This window comes from Panthera tigris, chromosome B4, assembly GCF_018350195.1.
Source record: "Panthera tigris isolate Pti1 chromosome B4, P.tigris_Pti1_mat1.1, whole genome shotgun sequence".
NCBI classification, from domain to species: Eukaryota; Metazoa; Chordata; class Mammalia; order Carnivora; family Felidae; genus Panthera; species Panthera tigris.
In genome coordinates, this window is record NC_056666.1 from 134,812,077 (window position 1) to 134,830,534 (window position 18,458).

Genomic DNA, 18,458 nt, shown 5'->3' on the forward strand with positions numbered 1-18,458 from the left:
GCGCTTACAAATTCTCCGTTTTGATGAATTCTCAATGCAAACAAAAGGACTCCAGGGAAGATAATACCAGAAAGAGGCATTCCCCGGGAATAAGAACCGTCTCCATGGCAAGCGGTCTGGGCTTCAGGGACGGTGGAGGCCCTGCTTGATGCCCTTCCTTGGGGGTTGTCTGCGTTTCGCTGATCAGAGATGCGAGGACAGCTAGAGTGGGGGACAGCCCATTTATAATTAAGGAAAGTCTGGATCACGGGGTCTTCTGATCCCAGCCGTGCCTGCTCGGAGTGTCCGGGTAATCAGGTTTTAAGTGGACTGGGAATGAACAGGAGTGCCACCCCTGGTAGGCAGCTGGATGAACAACCTGGTGTGAGTGCCCACCCTGAGGGGCGCAGGAGGCCCCTCGCAGGGCACGCTGGGGAGGGGACCTCTGCCTTCCTGTCGTCAGCTCCATCACCACCAGGGGGCGTCGCTGCGCAGGCTAGCGGCGCTCACGCCCCTCCTGACACTCTGGCTGCCCTAAGAGCGGTTAGGGTCTCCTCTCACCCCCGTCCTCAGGGTGAAGAAACGGGCAGAAAGAGACTCCCATTGCCTGAGGCCCCAGAAGTGTGTGCCGGAGCCGGGGTTCAGGGCTCGCGCGAGGACAAGGCTCCTGGGCGTTGCCTGTGATGAGCCTCAGCTCCACGTCTGTCCCCACGGCGCTCCGCTCCGCAACGGAACCGGTGCTGGGAAGCCCAACTTTGGGTTAGGAACCTGCTGTGGTCTGAGTGTCCCCCCGAATCCCTGTGTTGAATTCTAAGCCCCGATGTGATGGTCCTAGGAGGCGGGGCCTTCGGGAGGCCTTTAGGTCACAAGACAGAGCCCTCATGAGCGGGATCAGTGTCCTTACAAGAGACCCCGCAAAGCTCCCTTGCCCCTTCCCACCTGTGACCAGGAAGAGGGCCCTTATGACACCATATCCGCCGCCCCCTGATCCTGGGCCCCCCACCGGCCTCCGGAACCAGAAGGAAGGAAGTCCTGTTAAGCCCCCCAGTGGGGATATCTGGTCACAGCAGCCCAGACGGACCGGGACGGGGAACCTGGAAGCCTCACCGCTATCTCGTCTCTCCCATTTTTCAAAGCACCAGTCTTGGTATTTTGGTTTTCTTTCACAGCCCAACAGGCAAACGGCTGACACGCTGCGCCAGGCCTGTGGTTCCAGGGCCTCCCAAGAGAAAGCGAGGCCAGAGTAGAGAAGGCATACTTTATTGTGATACGAATCGAGTCAAGGAGAGGACGGGACGCCAGCGGCCCTCCAGGGCGACGACCCGAGACGAGGTGCCCTGCTCTCGACACCTGTGCGTGGCTGGAGGGAAGGGGCGTCCCCCCGGCTGACAGGCTGAGGTCCTGGGTGACAGAGGCCGACAGACACAGCCAAGGAGGCACAGAGATGGAGGCACAGTCAAGTCCAGTTTTGCCACGAGGATCACTCTTGGTTTCAAAATGAAAGCAGCTCCCCGCTCCCCGGGAGGCGGACTGGCCCCCCTGCCCTGTCAGCGGGGCCTGGGCGTGCTGTGGCTACACACAGGCTGGCATCTGACTCCAGGTTTCGGAAACAAAAGCATGGAAGGGATAAGAAATTTCGATTTACTCCCGTAAGCGAAAAACTAACAAAAACCCAACATTTTGACTCTAGACTCTGGTGGAAGACGACATCTAACTATGATGCGAAGTTCTCCCTGGAATCATCTTTGTCGGCTCTCCACTGCCTGGTGCCCTGCTGCCCACACTTGTCCCCGAGGCCCCTCGTCATGGAGTCCCAGCCGACGTCGGACGAGGGGGAGAGCGCTGCTGTGCCCGGCGGGCGGCGAGGTCTGCGGGGGCCACGGAGGTGGGAAGGACGGCCTGCTTTTGCCAAATGGAAAGGCAAGAGAGATCAGAGGCGGCAGGCACGAGAAGCTTGCCAGTAAAGGTTTTGGTCGAGGTTGGGGAACAAGAAGGCTGGCAGGTTCCCAGGGGTTTTGGGGACACGGGGTGCAGCGGGGGACCCCGATGCCCTGCCCTGGGGGAGCCACGACGCACAAGCAGCATCTGGAGAAGGAGCCAGCCTGGCCCCGTTCGTGTTTGGGCTCCACAGGTGCTTCCGGGGAAGCCTGTTTGTGGGGACGCCTCGTCACGCTCCCGGAACCCGTCTTCCGCCGACACCCTGGAAACACGGCAGCCCGGGAACCAAACTCTTTGGAAAAGCCTTTGGCTGAGCAGAGATGGCGGTGAGGGGACTGTGCACGGGGGCCTGGCACTCAGCCCCAGGGGACACGGTGACCGGCCCTGCTCCTGAGTCAGGAGGCAGAGGAGGACCCTGAGCCCCCCAGAGGCGGTGCTGGGGCCAAAGCTCGAAGGCGAGGCTTGTCCGAGGGAGGACGGGGAGGAGGACTCTGCAGAAGCGGCCCGGGGAGCTGAGGCTGGAGGACCCAGCCTCAGCAGGACCCGCGGGCACCTAGACCAGGCGGCTGACGTGGCAGTTGCTGGGCTCGTCCAGGTACAGGGTGCTGAAGACGTCGTTGAAGAAGGTCGGGTGGTACCTGCAGGCTCGCTCGCAGTCTGGGTTGAAGTTCACCTCCAGGATCTGTGGCTGCATCACCCGCCTCCCTGACGGCGCAAGAGCAAGGGCACCTCACTCCCGGGAGGGTGGGCTGGGCCCTGGCCGCTGGGGCCTCGGGGCACAGGGCCCTTTCCTTTCGAGCTTCCCCCCGACACTGCAGCCCACCGCCCTTCCTGCCTGCGCTCTGCCCTGGGGACCGCCACCCCTTGGTGGTGCACCCCCCAGACCAGACCTCCCGGCGAACGTGAGGCAGAGTACAACCCGAGGGGCACCGACCGACAGGGGCAGGGAAGCGGGGACGCCCTCTCTGTCCCCTGGGGGCGCCGGCAGGGGGAGGGCTGGATGATCGGCTTTGGCTAAGTGGAGAGGGCGTGGTTTGGATTACAGGGCGGGGTGGGTGGGGGCCTCACCATCTGGACGGTCGTCCCACTTGAGCATGAGGTCGATGGCATACACAGCCCGGGATGAGGCATAGTCGCAGAGGCCCAGGGGCGGTGGCTTGGCACATGCCGCTTGGAACAGCTCCGTGAAGGCCTGGAAGATCTCACCCTGGGGACGGGGGAGGTAGGGCTGGGGGGCTGCGTGGCTCTGTGGCCGGGACCAGCCCCCAGAGCTGATTTTGACACGGGCTCCCTGCCTCCACATGGGCTGCGGCCCCTAATGGCCCAAGACCCCTCCTCCTGCAGCCTTCGCGTCTCCGCACCCGGCCGCCCCCTAGGACACCGGCCCCTCGCTCGTGGGTCCGACTACCGCAAAGCAGCCGGTCTCCTGCCTCAGAGCCCCCTGCTGCCCTCTGCACCGAAGCAGACAGAGCAGCACCAGAAGCAGCTGCTCTAAGAGACGGAGGCCAGCCTGTGTCTCCAGCCGTGTCCCTGCTGTCCCCTCAGGTTTGCAATTTCTGGGGCAGGTAGGGCCTATTGCCATCGGGCTGTCCCCGTAGTGCCCCGAATCCCCTCCAGAGCACCCCACAAGGTCTAGAGTGGGGGGAGGGTTGCAGCTCACACCATCTCCTTCCCTAGTCTCGGTGGGAGGAGCAAAGACCCCTACCCGCCCGATGCCGGCCGGTGAGGGCAAGCCCCAGCCTCTGCGGCTTTGCTCAGGACTCACCTGGACGCTCTTCCAGGGGAATTCTGGGTATTGCTTCTCAAACTCAGGGATGAACTCATCATAGTGCACCTGTGACAGACACAGGGACCGTCACGCTCTGCCCGGGGCCTCCTCCGGGCCGGGAGCGGGGAGGCCTGCCCCACCTTAATTTGGGGCCTCTGACACTCGCCAGGGCCACCCCCTGTCGGTGCCAGCCGCCTATCCAGCACCCCCACCTCTGGGCACAAATGGGAGGCAGGAGGCAGTCTGAGCTCTGGATCTTACTATAGACTCAGGACAAGCAAATTTACTTGTCCGAGCCTCAGTGTCACCGTCTGTAAAACGGGAGGATGCTCCCTGCCCGGCACTTATTTGCAGGGCTCTCGTGAGGCTCAAGTGAGACGCTTAATGCTGAGGGGTCAGCAGACTGCAAGGCCCGGGGGGACACAGCACCACACCGGTCTCCATGCATGGGGGGCAGAGCCTGTACCCGCATCTGCAGGGCCCAGGCCGGAGCTCACTGCTCAGCACCAGCTCAAAGTGCCTGGGGACAGCAAGATCTCCCCAGGCCAAGGCTTCACCCCAAACACACCTGCATGAGCTGGCAGTAGGCTCAGGCTTCTTCCTGCAAAGGACGAGCCACGGTGGGCTCATTCACATCCTGTTGGACATGTGTCCCCGCACACAGGAGCTTCAGGGGAAACAGGACCCTTGGGGCATCACACAGTATACAGGGCGGCCCTCGGTTGTCTCAGAGACAACTTCCAACCGTGTCCTAGGGTCCCATGAGGGCTCAGGGTCCCAGGCGCCGGCTGCCAACACAGCCCGGGACCAGAAGCAACCGCTGGGCGTGCACGTGGGCAAGGCCACTCCGGTCGCACAGTCATGGCGAGGCGTCTCCGGGAGTGGTCAATGCAGCACGTTTGTGAATAGTGAACACCGCACGTGGCCCAAATGTCTATTAGCAGGTGAGTGACGAGCCCATCCCGGGGACAAGAACACCCCCGGCCGCATTCAGCGATAATGATGGATCTACACACACGATGCTCAACAACAACAAAAGCCACAGAAGGATTTGCTCCATGGCATTTACACACAGACTCGTATAGGACGTGCAAAACAGTCCTTTGAATGATTTCGGGAGGTACGCACGCTGAAAAGAATGTGCCCGGGAAGGATAATCACCCCTTTCAGAGGAGTGGCTCCTTGTGGGAGGCAGGGCAGGGAAGGCCACCTGCAGGCCTCGGGCCGAGCAAGGGTGCATGAGTGCACGTGCCCTACTTCCTGCCTGCCTCAAACAGCAGGTCAGGGAACAGGGAGGGCCTCCGGGAGGAGGCAGCCTCTCTCTCCTCCCCTCCTTCCTCCACCCAGAGCCGGCCTCTGCCTCCGCCCAGGCCACGCCCACCTGGCCAGGTGCACTGCTGGCCGGCTGGGGTGTGATGCCCTCACCTCGAAGGGAGCCTTGCCCTGATGTCCCCTTGCTCACGGTGCCCAGATAGCACAGGGCACGGAGGATCCAGGCAGGGTCACAGGCCAGCAACAGCAGCAGCCGGCCTTGGGGGTGAGGGTGGCGGCACGTGACATGCACCCCGTGCCTCCCCACCCCCACCCGCCCTTGTGCCGAGCAGATGCTTCCAGGGGAGACCTGCAGGCGACCTGCCGCAGGGCCCGGGGAGGCCGCGGGCACCTCAGACAGAGCTGCGGGGGTGCCGTTCTGACATTAACACAGGTACCCCAAGTCCGCTCCTCTGACCGTCTACACAGCCTGCCCAGAGGACAAGCCGATGGGTGTGGGTCTGCACCCGCCGCCCCGGTCTCTACCTGCTTCAGCACCACCTCCGGGTCGTAGTTCATGACAGTGAAATGTTTCTCGTAGTCGTCCAGGTCATCGAGCGCGAAGGGCCTGCGGGAGGAGCGCGCAGACACGGGAGGGTCCTGAGCGTGGCCGTGGCCGAGCAGGGACAGTGCCCTGAGCGAGCCCGCCGGACGCCTGTCCCCCCATCGGCACGAGGGGGCGGCCCCGCAGAGCTTGGGTCAGAGCGAGCGATGAGCCAACCGTGAGGACGCCCTGACGGCCCGGACACGTCATTGCGAGACTCTGGGGTCGGTGCCTGTTCCGCAAGGACGGTCCCCAGCGGTGGCTGAGGCAGGCAGGGCAAGACCCCCCGCCATTTACCAGCTCAGCGGGCCACCTGCCGGGTGCGCGGGGGGGAGCAGCCCAGGGCAGGCCTTCTGACCCCCGAGGAAACGAGGGGCCCCGCTGCCCACCCCCCAGCCAGTCTCCCAGTTACCGGTTGGAGAACCGCAGCCAGAATACGTCGTACACGAACAGCGTCAGGGGCTTCACCGAGCGCAGCAGCACGACGTAGCGGACGTCAAACTTGACCTTCCCCACGTCTTCTCGCAGGAATAAGACTGGACTTTCAATGTATTTGGACACGACCTGGAGGGCACAGACGCAGGGTCGCGGGCGGGCTCTCACCTCCCCTGGGCCAGGACCCAGTGCCCGGAGGCACCCCAGCCTCGCCCCATCCGCGTCCGTCCTCACTGGCCGCGGCTCGTGCGGGCCGTCACATTTCCTGGGGATGCAGGTGCGCTCCTGCCCCGGTCCCGGGAGCGGGCCGCTTCCCGTCCTGGGGTCCACGGAGGCGCGTGCACCCTGCACCTGGCTTCTTCCTCGGCCTTTGCACACCCTGTCCAGGCTGTGGCAAGTTCTGTATCTTAACCTTCACTTTAACCGAGGGAAAGGATCCCACCAGTTTTTGGGTTTTGAAAACTGAATACAAATCCTCAGCCATAATCCCGCCGACTCCCCGTCCGCTGTCTGGAATCCCTGCGACAATCATCCCCATGGCGCGCTTTCCTTGGCTTCCGCCCAGATGCGCTGCGTCTCACAAAGCCCCCGACGCTGCCCCTGTGCCGTGTGTCCCTGCAGCAGCCTTGTCTGGGGCCCCGAGGGGCTCCCTGGCCTGGCCACCTGCCCCCCTGCTCGGCGGTCACTCCTGGTGCAGCACATGGGGACTCTGAGGTCAGACACACCAGGGGCAGCTCCGAGCAAGGGCTCCCCCATGTCACCCGGACAGTCACACGGCCCTTCCCTGCCGGCCAGGCTGGTGGAAGGAACGGAGTGTGGGCTTCAGAGACACCCGTGAGCTGAGTGACCCGACACCAGGACCTGCCCGCACACAGGCCCTGACGCCCGAGTCCCCTTTGCCCCACTGACTCAGCGGCCAGCCGGTGCACTGAGGGCCCCCTGCCCCCGGAGCGCCAAGGCCCACCTTGGGGGTGCTCTCGCGGTGCCGGATGACGCTGTGGAGGCTCCTGGTGATGTGGGTGTCGAGGCTGCGGGCCAGGTTCCAGGGCTTGCAGATCCAGTGGTTGTCCTGGCCCCTGAGAGCATATGGGGTCGGCTGGGCTGCTCTCCGGGCCCACCTTCCCAGGCAACGTCTCCCCAGGACCGTGGCAGCCCTAGGAAAGGGGCGCCCAACCTCCCGCAGGGAGCAGTGGCAGGTGTCACAGAGGGGGCGTTAGGGGCCGGACCTCAGGGAGCAAGGAGGAACTCGCTCGGCAGGGGCGTGGAGAACTCCCCCCGCAGTCACAGCCGGCTGTGGCACCGAGGCCACGGTCAGCGCGAGGCCGAGGCGCGGGCCGGGGGGCCGGTGAGGACGGGTACAGGTAGGGTGGGGGCTGTAGGGACGGGACGCATGTAGGAGTCTCCGCCTGGCGGGGGCTCTTACCGCCTCTCCCGCTGCTGGAAGTAGCTGACGAACTGGGGCAGCTCGGTGCGCAGGTTGAAGGTACGGGGCAGCCAGGCTGGGCCCTCGGGGCCCCCCGCCCGGCGCGCGATGGAGGCCAGGCAATCCTTCACGGTCAGCAGGTTCTCGCAGGGGAACTGGTTCAGCAGCACGTTGGGCCTCTCCTGGCTGAGCCTCCTGGAGGGCCGAGGGAAACGCGGGCAGCTCGGGGTGGCGAGGGGACTCGGCCTGGCTGGCGGGGGGCGGCGGGGGGCTCACCTGTAGTCCTTGAAGTGGGAAAAGTTGTAGAGAATGTCCGCGTCCGCCTCGCTCTGGGTAAAGGTGAAGCGTGGGTGGGTGAGGTGGCCGAGCACCTGCTGGACGTCCGTGTAGACCCTACAGGGAGAAGTCGGGCTGAGCCGGGCCCCCGCCTATGCTCGCCACACCCCTGCCACTTGGGGGCGCCCCGCCCGGGGCTGATGTTAAGGAGGACGCGGCTGGGTGTAAATTCGACCCTGCGGTCCCAGCGCGGGCCCTGAGGGCGGACAGCCAGGGTCAGACCCCAGCCTCTCTGCTTGCCTGCCGAGGGTGGGGCAACCACACACCTACCTGTGTGACCCCAGGTCCCCCCGTAAGATGGGATCACGGCCTAGCTCACACTCGTCACTGGGAGGAAACGGGCTAACCCGAGTGTTTAACAAATGCAGGCTTTCCTCCCACGTGGAAGCAGGAAGGATGGACGCACGAAGAACCCTGCCCTCAGAGAAGGCAGCTGGTGCCCTGGTGCCTACAGGTGAGCGTGTGGCCCAGACAAGTGTCCTGGATGTAGCCCCGCTCCACACCAGTGCTCACTGCTACCTGCCTGGCCCTCGCTGGCCCCGGGCAGAGGTGAGGACAGAGCCTGAGAGCCTGGGAGCCCAGTTGTGGGGTACGGCAGAGACAGAAGGCAGTTAGTCTGTGGCTGGACCAGGTTTGCGTAGACCGAGGGCTGGGCCCCGCCTCCGAGCCTGCCCTACCCCGGGGGGGTGGGGGGGTTCGGCACTGACTTTTACACCCTCACCTGTACATGGAGTACCTGCTTTCCCCTGGGGTCCAGTCTGCACCTGCCGGCCTCGCATAACCCGCCGGCCCACCCCTGCAGACCCTCCTGGGCACCCTGTGCCTTCACTGTCCGCACAGGCTTCCTGCCTTCCGGAGGGGCCGCTGCACGCAGGCCTGGCTATGACTTCACCCCAGGACACCCCCTCACTTTTCACGGCGCTCTCTCTGTGATCCTCAGACTCTGTGCCTAACACGTCTGTCACTGCCACGTCGCCAAGAGACGGCAGGCTTCCTGAGCGCCTCCCTGTGCCAGGCGCTGTCCTAGGGGTTGTGGGAACTCGGGGAAGTGAGGGAAGTCTCATCACGAGCCGAGAAGGGAGCTGCGCACCTGAAGACGTGGTCACGGGGATATGCCACCGGACTGATGGCGAGTGGCAGCTTCTCCTTGTTTTCCTCCAAAATGGCCTGGAAGGAAAGCACCGAAGGTGGAAACAGACCCTCGAGAAAGGGAGCACGTGAACACGCCCCCCCGGCCCCCACCCTGGCACATCGGGGTTTGAGATCTCAGGGGGCACACTCAGACCCCAGCCAGAGCCAGAGCCCTCTGACCACCCTGCCCCGGGATTCTGGGCCTCAAGGCCCCACAGGTGCCGGACTGCCCGTTTTGTGTCAAAAAAAAGAATCTTCCCGAGGCTCCCTCCAAATCACAGGCAGCTGAGAAGACGTCAGGCCCGTCCTGGGAGGGGGCTGCCCGGTCCCAGCGGAGCCCCGAGGTGCCGCTGGAAGCATAAGCAGCGTGGTGGTTTAAAACACCCCCACGCTCAGCAGCCCTGCGGAGGGGGCCCACGTGGCTGGGCGGGTGAGCGTCGTGGAGGCAGGTCCTCAGCCCCATCGAGCCTCAGCTGACAGCCTGGCTATGCGAGCGGGGCTCCGAGCCAAAAGCTCCCCGACGCCTGTTCCACAGACAGTGGGGGTGAGATTACAAACGTCTGCTGTGTGAAGCTGCTGTCTTCGTGTCCCTTCTTATCCAGTGACAGCTAACTAATACCGGCTACCCCAGGGCTCAGGGCTCAGGGCCCAGGCCGATCTAGATGGTCAAATGGGGAAAAGCAACCAGGGGGTGACAGACAACCAGAGTTTGGCCCCATCGCCTCTTCCTGGGCAGGAGAGGGCATCCCAAGGAAAAAAAAAACCCTAATTCGTGAGTGCAAACTCCACTCTGCAGTCTTAGCTCCTGAGCCCTGAGGTCAGAAGGCCATGTCACCTGCTTGCTTGCCCGCTGAACAACCTCACCACCAGGAGGAAGTCTTCATCCCTAAGCAATTCTTAAGGCTTCCCCCCTTGCATTCACTTGTTCACTAAGCACCTACTACGTGCAACTATCCTACGAGGCTCGGAAACTCGCCTCAAACTCAAGATGAGTAATCACAGTGATCGCGCAGTTTTCCGCAGGGACGGTTCGACCGCCACTGGCTTACACGGAATCCCCCAGAAAGGTGCCAATAGTTCCATCATCATGGCCTCGTCTCTCCCAAGCAACAGCACTCACGGAATCGACACCGCCACGCGGCGCGTGCCACCCTCACTCTTCCTGACTTGTCTACTCCTTCCCACGATCCTCTGAGGCGCTCGGTGAGCGTCTGATGTGCCAGTGTGGGCTGGGAAATTTCCACACACTGGGGCGAGGTCGGAAGCCTCTGCCCACAAGCTATCAGGCGCCCCTGGTATTGGAGCCCAGCTCCCCCACCAGCTGTGTGACCGTTTGCAAGTCACTCAACCTCTCTGTGCCTGTTTCCTCATTCTCAGTGAAATGGAGATAGAGACGGGACCTTAAGGCCTACTGTCGTGAGGATTATAGTCAAGCATACCCATAGGTGCTAACCACAGGCTCACTCGTGGCCTGGTTTCCAACTGGGACCAGCCAATGGGAAGCAGTGGCGGGAGATCAGAGGGCAGGGGAGGGAGGAGAGAGGGGCCAGGGTGTCTTCCCTGCCCAGCCCTGCCTGGTCGGGTCTATGTTCCTAGAGTCTCCCCCTTTCCTCCCCTGCCCTGGGCCTCCCTGACCCCGACTCCCTAATTTGCCCAAGAGGCCGCCACAGAGCACCTTTGTTGCTCGTAACAGTGACGCCGATGACTACTTGCTGAGGGCCTACTGTGCGCCAGAAAACGCGCCTTGCAGTGTTCGAGTCCAGCGTCTGTCGGGGGAGGAGGAAACGGTACCGAGTGGGGATCTGTAACCAAGCCGCATGGCCCACGCTGTGCCCCCCAGTCCCGGCGAGGAGTCCCCGAAAACAAGGAGGAGCAGCACGGACGACCAGCGGCCGCAGCTCTCTGATCGCCTGAGAGCGTGGTTCCCAGCAGCCGGCCCCTGGGGTCTGGGCTCAGGGCTGGCAGCTCCTGCTCACTGCCTGGGCTCTGAGCCCGTCTCTCCGGCACGCCCAGACTCTCCGCTGCCCCCCCGCGCTAGCCAGCTGGCGCTCAAGAACATTCGGTGACCGAAGAACATTCCAGAAGCCACCAAGCAGGGAGGCCCAGGGTCGGAGGGGGACGGTCACACCTGGTAGTGCTGGTCCGGCGGCTCGGGCGTGGACGAGCTGACGTCCAGCATGTCGGCGGGGACCCAGGGCAGCAGCCTGCACTTGCGGATCAGAGGGTCCGCCTCTCCGTAGGCAAAGTCTCGGGTCACCTCCTCTGCATCAAGACACGTGGCCCATCAGGAGGGAGCGGGAAGCCAGGGCCGGGGCCCATCCCTCAGGGCGGGCGGGGGTCGGACTTACCGCCCGTGTCCAGGTCCCTCAGGGGCCACAGCAGCGTGTAGGCCACCTGCTGGGGCATGTAGAAGAAGGGCGCGGTGGCAAAGCTGGGCGTGTCCGAGTGCTGGATGCGCGAACCGAACTCGTCCATGATGTACCACACGGGCACCTTCTCCTCGGCCGTCTGTAGGCGGAGCACACACAGCCGCCTGCGTCCACCGGTCCGCCTGCCTGCCCCCTTCTGTGGCACATCCTCCCGCCCGCCCATTCACCCGAACGGCGGCCCGTCTACACCCAGCTCCCAGAGCCTGGAGCGACTATCACATGCACCTTTAACCGGGGGCCTCCTGGGCCGTTCTGGGCTGACTGCAGCGATCGCTTGTGTGGGACAGGTGTTAGACCACGGCCGCACGGACGTGTCTGGCTTTGTGCGTGTGGCAGGGAGAGAGCGAGGGAGGCTCCTCGGAGGAGGGGACATCTAAGCTGAGACCCCGAGAAACAACTTTTGTCTCTTCCCAAACTAAAAGTGGCACGGGGCTGGAGTGTGAGGGTGAGTCTGGGGATGCTGGGGGGGAGGGGCGGTCATGACAGCAGGGACTCGACTCTTCTGGAGTCAGTGAGGAACAACTGAGGGCTTTCACGGGGACGGGACAACAGAATCTGAAAGCATCAGGAAACAGACAGCCAAGTCACGGAACTCAAGTCTACGGTCAGAGAGAGGGTGGTGTCCCACGAGCTCAAAGGCCCCCAGATACACGGGTCCCCAGCGCTGGGTGGCCCAAGGCAGAGTAACAGGCCCACGATGAAGCCACAGGGAATGAGGGGCCCCACGGAGAGGAGTCTGCTCACCCCAGGGTGACGGCGCCGGGGCCGGGCCCTGGCTCTCCTGCCCAGGGCCGTGAAGGCCCCCGTCCCTGTCCGTCGCCCGCCCCCCCCCCAGGTCCAGCTGCCTGCTCACCCCGTGGGACAGTTGGTAGGTCTGGTTGAACCGCCACATCTCCTCCAGCACCAGGTCCACAGCCTCCGCGCTGGGCAGCTCGCCGTGGAACTCGACGCCCATCAGGTTGGCCATGCGGTGCAGGAGCCCGGGCACCTGCTGCAGCTGCTGACGCGCGTGCTCCACGCGGCACGTCCAGGCGTGGTCGATGAGGAAGATGCTGCAGGCACAGACCAAAGGGGGCCGTGAGGCTGCCCCACGGGCGCGGCAAGAAGGGCAGGACAGAAGGGGCCAGCAGGAGATGCTGAGGAGGGAGAGGCCTGCGGCTGTGGCCTGGGGAGGTTTCTCTCCCTCTTCCAATTCTGAAAAAGCCAACGGGGTCCCCGCATCCCACCCGTTGGACCTTGCCTCCCATCAGTAGGACCCTGCCTCATACCCGTGGGTCCCTGCCTCATATCCGTGAGACCCTGCCTCCCATCAGTGGGTCCCTGCCTCCCACCAGTGGGCCGGTAAAAGAACCGAATGCGACCAAACATACAACACGCTGACCACACACCGTGTACTTGTGTTTCTGCCCATTGCTATTCGTCACCGTAACAACAAGTGTCTTCAACTGGATATGGAACTGCTGCACAGGTGTATGCCCCCCTCCTCGCTGCCTGCAGGCCCGGCACACGGCAGGTGCCCAGCAAAGGCAAAAGCTGCCCACGGCGGAAGGCCAGCGGCAGGCAGCCGTGCACAGAGGCCGTCACTCGGGGCTCACGCACGCGTGCCGGGGGCTTCAGGGCACTTCCTGGGAAAGCCCGAGGCCTTTTTGTGGGAGAGGCTTCAAGTCTCCACACATACGGACAGCTGTGCCCCGTGTGGTCCAGTCCCCCTGGAAGAGCCCAGAGGGGCGTGGCTGCACGGCCCTCACACACGGCGGTGGGAGCGCGTTGGAGGGCCAGGCAGGCATCCCTACCGCGCCGCGGGGCCCGCTGGGCCAGGACGCTCCGAACACACAGGCGTGTGGTTTGCCTGCCGGGCCACACGGCCCTCACCTCCATTCCCTTGAGGAGATGAAAGGAACAGCAAATGCTCCGGTGTTTCCTCTGGGTGGCAAGATCAGCAGTGTTTATTTCATTGTGCTTGTGGTACTTTTTGTTTGCATACCCGGCAAGAGATGGAGATTTATCCTTGCCCTTGTGCGCAGGGGATACAACCGTAGGATGCAGGGCACCCAGCCCAGCTTCAAGGTGGGATACCTGGGGGTGGCCCCGGGCAAATGCTCACCAGGGCGGGTGGACACAGCACATATGGAGAGAGGATGAGGTTGGAACCCGGCAATCAGAGGAGATTCACGAGGCTCTAACGGGAGAAAGGCCCAGGAGCAGGGAGGGCTGTGGAGCTGAAACCAATGTCCGGAGCTCCAAGCCCAGGACTCCGCCCGCACCCCCTCCTGAACCTGCCCGGTGGCTGCTGGGCCGGGGCCCCAGAGCGGCACGGCCGGGAACAGAGCAGGTGCATGCGGAGGCTGCTGCGCTGAACTTGACGTGAGAGGTGAGTCTGCAAGTTTCTGAGCGAGAGAGCGTGTGGGTGGTGGCTCCTGGCTGCTGTCATGACCTGTGTGGCCTCTCCCGCCCCCTCACAGGCTGGCGAAGGAGGCCAGAAAACCTTTGCAGAAGAAGAGGCCAGCCAGACCCTTCCCGGACACAGAAGACCCTGTCCCTACGGACACAGGGGCTCGGTGACCTCGAGAGGCCGGCAAGTTTCCTCCTTAAGGTTCCAAGAAAGTGCGGAGGACGGGCCCGCCATGGCTGACGACAGCTTCTTTTGGTCCCTGGGAGGCAGGAGTCCTGGGTTCGGTCTGAGCTCCGCCCCATCTACCCTGGTGCCCCCCGCCTGAGAAGCCAACCAGACCACAATGCTCACAGTCCGGGCATAAAGCCCTGGGAGAACCTGTTTATGTTTCCTGGGCTCCACCCAGAGACCCAGATCCCGTAGGACCGGAGACAGGCCTTCAGAGAAGGCCAGGCTCACGGGTAAGGCTGCCTTGCACCCACACACACGCTCTGAACCAGCTGGCGAAGAGGCCAGTGCCCGGCACACAGAAAACACTAGCGCCTGAATTTACCGCTTCTGGCCTCGGTGACCCCCCCCAGGAAGGAGCCCATCCTGAGGGCCACGGGATGGACGACGGGCGTCTGGCCCGAGGCTCCTACCTGTTGGGGTTGGCCGCCTGGAGCCCGTTCTCGCTGGTCACGATGACCTTGTAGCAGAGCTCGCTGCCGGGGTTGGGCTTCTTCCTCCGCGCTTCCCGGGCTGCCTCGCCCTCACTCTCCTCCTCCACCTCCTCCACTTGCATGATCCCGAACATCTCCCCGGCATCAAAGACCTGGGGCCACAGCAGGCGTGTTGACGGGCTACCCACCAACCCGCCCCCCCCCCCCACCAGCCTCAAGGACCAGCTAAACCCCTTGGGAGAAGCAGCACCTATTTATTATCCGACTACCCATCTTACAGGTGGGGAAACCGAGGCTCCTAGAAATCAGTCAGGACTGGGACCTAACCGCCGTCACCAGCTATTGTCCAGAGTCCCTCAGCCCGGGACACCCGGTCTTGGAGGTAGGGCTGCACGTACGGGGCGGAACCCTATCTAGTCTGGTCTTTACTGCGCAAGGAGGGGAGTCCTGAAAGGCAGTGGGTGGCCCCGGTCATGTCAGAAGTGAACGTAAGAGGTGGGGTCTTGGTGGCAGGGGATCCCACCCCAATTCCACCAGAAGAGCCAATCCCATACCAAGGCAGCTGAGGCAATCCAGAAGGAAACAGGTGCCCTGGAGCCTCCCACAGCCACCACGCCTGCCCAGACAAGAGGCAGTCTGGGTCTGCACAAAGCGGGGCCTTGGCGTGTGGTTGGAAGATAAGGGCCCGGGTCCTTAAGTTTCCCTGCAACGGACAGTGCCAGCCCTGTGCAGCCGAAGTCAGCCCTCTCCTGCGTGCTCTGGAGCCAGGCTGCCCCCTGCAGCCACACTCATGCACTGTGTCGGCCACGAGTTGGCAAGGGGCCTCAGGGTAGATTCTGGAGCCAGCCTATGGGGCTTTGGACAAGTCACTGAACCACTGTGCCTCAGTTTCCCCATCCCTCCAACGGGAACATCAGAACCTGCCTCAGAGGGCTGTTGGAAGGATTAAATGATTAAGACACGAAAAGCTTAGAAGCGCCTAAGCCCGGCAAATGACGCAGAAGCACTTGCGGTCATCACTGCACTTTGGAGACCAGTCTCTCACCAGGGAGGAAGGCATCCTCTGCCTTCCAGGAGAGCTGAGTGTTAAACCGATAGAACAGTGCACGGTAGGTCCCTGGCACAGAGCAGGGACTCCACGAAGGCCAGTTCTCCCCCCAAACCTACTTCTCATGACTGACAGAAAAAAACTGCATTCCCAGCAGAGAGAAACCAGCTACCTATTCAGGCACAAGCAGCTTTTTCTGTGCTGGGCAGGTGGGCACTTTGGGGTGTGAACGTGGACCCCTCATGATCTTGCCTAGGGAGCTGGCAGCCGAGTGGCACAGAGGAGTAAGGTCGGGCCGTGTGACAGGCCCAGGTAAATGGTGCTGGGGCCTGATGGGAGGGGAGGGTTAAAGCGGGGGAAGCTGTGGCTAGGGGTGGTGGTCAAAGGACCCCAGGCAGGGGGGGACAGAAGCTGGGGGTAGGGAAGGCTGTGGAACCAGCCAGGCTCCTTGGAAGACAAGGGGAGCTGCCTCAAGCCAGGCTCCCTAAGCTGTCCGAGCCTGGGGAAGGCTGCCACCTTCCTTCCAGCACAGAGCTGCTCAAAGGACTGGAATTCACACCCTGGGTTTCAATCTAGAACCCTAACTCCTATGCGAGGGAGGGGCACAGTGGGGCAGTATAAGGCCTGGGGATAGAGGGCCTGCCTTGGGGGGGGGGTGACCATGATCCCTTCTGGGTTCAACTACAGAAGGCCCTAAGGGTGTAATGAAGGGGTGTGGTCTTGCAGCCAGGAAGTTCCTGCCGGCAGCGGGAGTTGCAACTTATTTTAAAACACTCCCCACCTTTTCCAACAGAACTGACTTGAAGTAAGGCGCCACGGCCACGGGCCCTGCGGGGAGTTGGAGGGGCCCGGTTCCGGTTGGCAGGTGCCCACCCCCACACCTGGCCCCCAGCGGCAGCAGGCTTCACTGAAGACAATGGGTGCAGGCTTGGGTCTGGCGATGTGATGACTCACAGCTCTGCCCATAACCCCTAATGGCAAGGGAGGGTCATGGAAAAATACTGGCTGCCCCTTGGTAGAGCCACAGCGGCCAGTGCCAGTGCGGAGGGGACGCTACACTCTGGTGACCGCCCACCATGTGCTGTGGCACCTGCTGAAGCTCATCTCCTGCCTCCCCACCCAATCCCCACTAAGACTGTGGGAGCTGGGGCCCTGTTCCACCGTCGGGCTTTCCAGATGGAGACTCTGGCTTAGCTGGACCAGTGACTTGTCTAAATGAGGGTTTACTGCCCATGGAGGCTCGCTGGACTGGGGCCAGGGGGTTCTCCCACATGTGTGCCTTCTACCCAGCACGAGGACCTTCTTATCCTAACAGATTGGTGGGGTCCCCAGCACATGCCTGGGACCCGAACCAAGTGCTCAGGAAACACTGGTAGAATTGAGAGGGCAAATAAAACAGGGGAAGGAAACTCACTGTTTGCTACAAGAGGTAGGTATGTACTGAATGCCACTGATATCGCGTCTGTTTTACAGCAACTATGTGTTAGGAGCAGGAGGGTACCTGGTGAACCCCGATTTCCCACAGAAAAACTGGCTGGGTGGGTGAGGTGGGGGTGTGTCCAGCAGCTAGGCTTGGGGGACAACCTCTTCCTGGATCTGGGGGTCCCTTTCATCACCTGTGCCCCTCGGTCAGTCTTGGCCCCAGGGAGCAGCAACCCCCCACCCCACCCCCCCAAGAAGAGCCTAATTGCAGCTAAGAAGGCCCCACTAGCTGGCCTGTTGCTCTGGCTTCAGCACCTGGGCAAACTACCAAAAACCAGGGACCGCTCTGATCAGCCAGCACCCGTGGGGTGCCACACTGGAGGCCCAGGCTAGATAAGACTGGTGAGAAGGGAGCTGTCCCCACAAAAGGGCACAGAATCTGGAAGCATGTCAGCCCTTTTCTTCCTTTCTGTAGAGTCCTTTTCCGTGTCCCACAACCTCGGTTTTCTTTCATTTGCAAAATGAGGGTGGGGGGGGGGGGCTCAAATCGAATGATGAAACATGTAAGAGTTCTATGGCCCCAACAGTTCAAGCCACACAAATTCATGGGGCATCTATTCTCCTTGAAGGAGTGGCTGAAAGCAAGGCACAGGTTCCCGAGTCTGACAGACCTCAGGAGGCTCTTCCTCTTCCTGTGACTCAGTTTTTTCAACTGCACAATGGGGATGTGTGTGGGGCTCGGAAGCGTGGGGAACTCAGTACAGGGCCCGGCACAGAGCAGGAGCCCCAGGCGCGGGCAGGATCGGGGCCCCAGGCACTGGGCTCTTGCCGCCACTCTTGGGCCCCAAAGTCTAGGCACCTCCTAAGCTGCCAAGGAGGCACCATCTAAGTCGGTCGTCACGGCGTTCGTGCTCTTCGCGCCTCTCCCGCCTGGTCCCCGCCGCGCCCCAGCGCCGACACACCCCCAGCGCGTCGCCCCCGGGCCTGCCTACCTGGGCGCAGGACGGCGCCTTCCCCCCTCCTCCCCCAGGCACCCTAGCAGCCTCGTCGGCAGGAGACCCCCGGGGCCCCCTCCCCTGCCTCCCCACCGGCGCACCTGGCCCGGCCTCCCCTCCAGGGCCCCGCCCGCGGCCACACCCTTGCCGCTTCCCCGGCTCCGCTCGGCACCCCGGGTCCTCCCGCGTCGCCCCAGCCCGCACCTCGTGCTCCAGCTTGTGCAGGAGGCGGCCCCAGTACCGCTCGGGGACCCCGGACGCGCGCAGCGCCGGGCCGTGCAGCGCCGCGAACTCGGCGCGGGCCCGCGCGCCCTCCTCCGGAGTCAGGCCCGGGCTGCCGCGCTCGGCAGGCGGGTCCCCCGGCCCCCCGTTGGCCTCCATGGCGCCCGCACCAGCGCCGGCGCCGAGTCCCACTCCGCCGCCGCCCCGCGGGCCCGGCCCTCCCGCCTCGGCCCGCCCGCCCCGCCCTCCTCGCGAGCTCCCCGCGGCCCCCGCCCACCGGCCCGCCCGGCGCCGGCTCTCGCCGCGGGCCGCCGGGGGCTGAAGCTCCGGGAGCCGGACCCGGGGCCCGGCCGCCCGGCCGGCCGAGGGGCGCGTGCGCGAGTGCGTGAACGCGCGGGCTTGCGCGGCGAGGACGCGGGCGGG

At 63.5% G+C, this 18,458-nt stretch overlaps 1 protein-coding gene across 1 annotated transcript; it reads right to left on the bottom strand.

Annotated features, from left to right (window-relative positions):
• Positions 1-1,223: 1,223 nt before the first annotated feature.
• TTLL12 (tubulin tyrosine ligase like 12) lies at positions 1,224-18,214 on the bottom strand. The gene is made up of 14 exons (XM_042993463.1): positions 18,018-18,214; positions 14,328-14,500; positions 12,148-12,346; positions 11,214-11,373; positions 10,994-11,127; positions 8,825-8,901; positions 7,675-7,791; positions 7,399-7,593; positions 6,940-7,051; positions 5,953-6,104; positions 5,483-5,564; positions 3,683-3,751; positions 2,986-3,124; positions 1,224-2,622 (listed from the first exon to the last, which is right to left on the bottom strand). The coding sequence occupies exons 1-14, from the start codon at positions 18,192-18,194 to the stop codon at positions 2,471-2,473; spliced, it is 1,938 nt and encodes a 645-aa protein (XP_042849397.1). The 5' UTR covers positions 18,195-18,214; the 3' UTR covers positions 1,224-2,470.
• Positions 18,215-18,458: the final 244 nt, after the last annotated feature.

What these genes read in the sequence shown, in the direction of transcription:
- TTLL12 (XM_042993463.1), bottom strand. Translation starts at nt 18,194, where the DNA reads ATGGAGGCCAACGGGGGGCCGGGGGACCCGCCTGCCGAGCGCGGCAGC. An exon ending in CAGGCGGCCAACCCCAACAG is followed by an intron (nt 12,347 to 14,327) that starts GTAGGAGCCTCG and finishes CTGTGCCTGCAG; the next exon opens with CATCTTCCTCATCGACCACG. An exon ending in GTGGGACGACCGTCCAGATG is followed by an intron (nt 2,623 to 2,985) that starts GTGAGGCCCCCA and finishes TTGCGCCGTCAG; the next exon opens with GGAGGCGGGTGATGCAGCCA.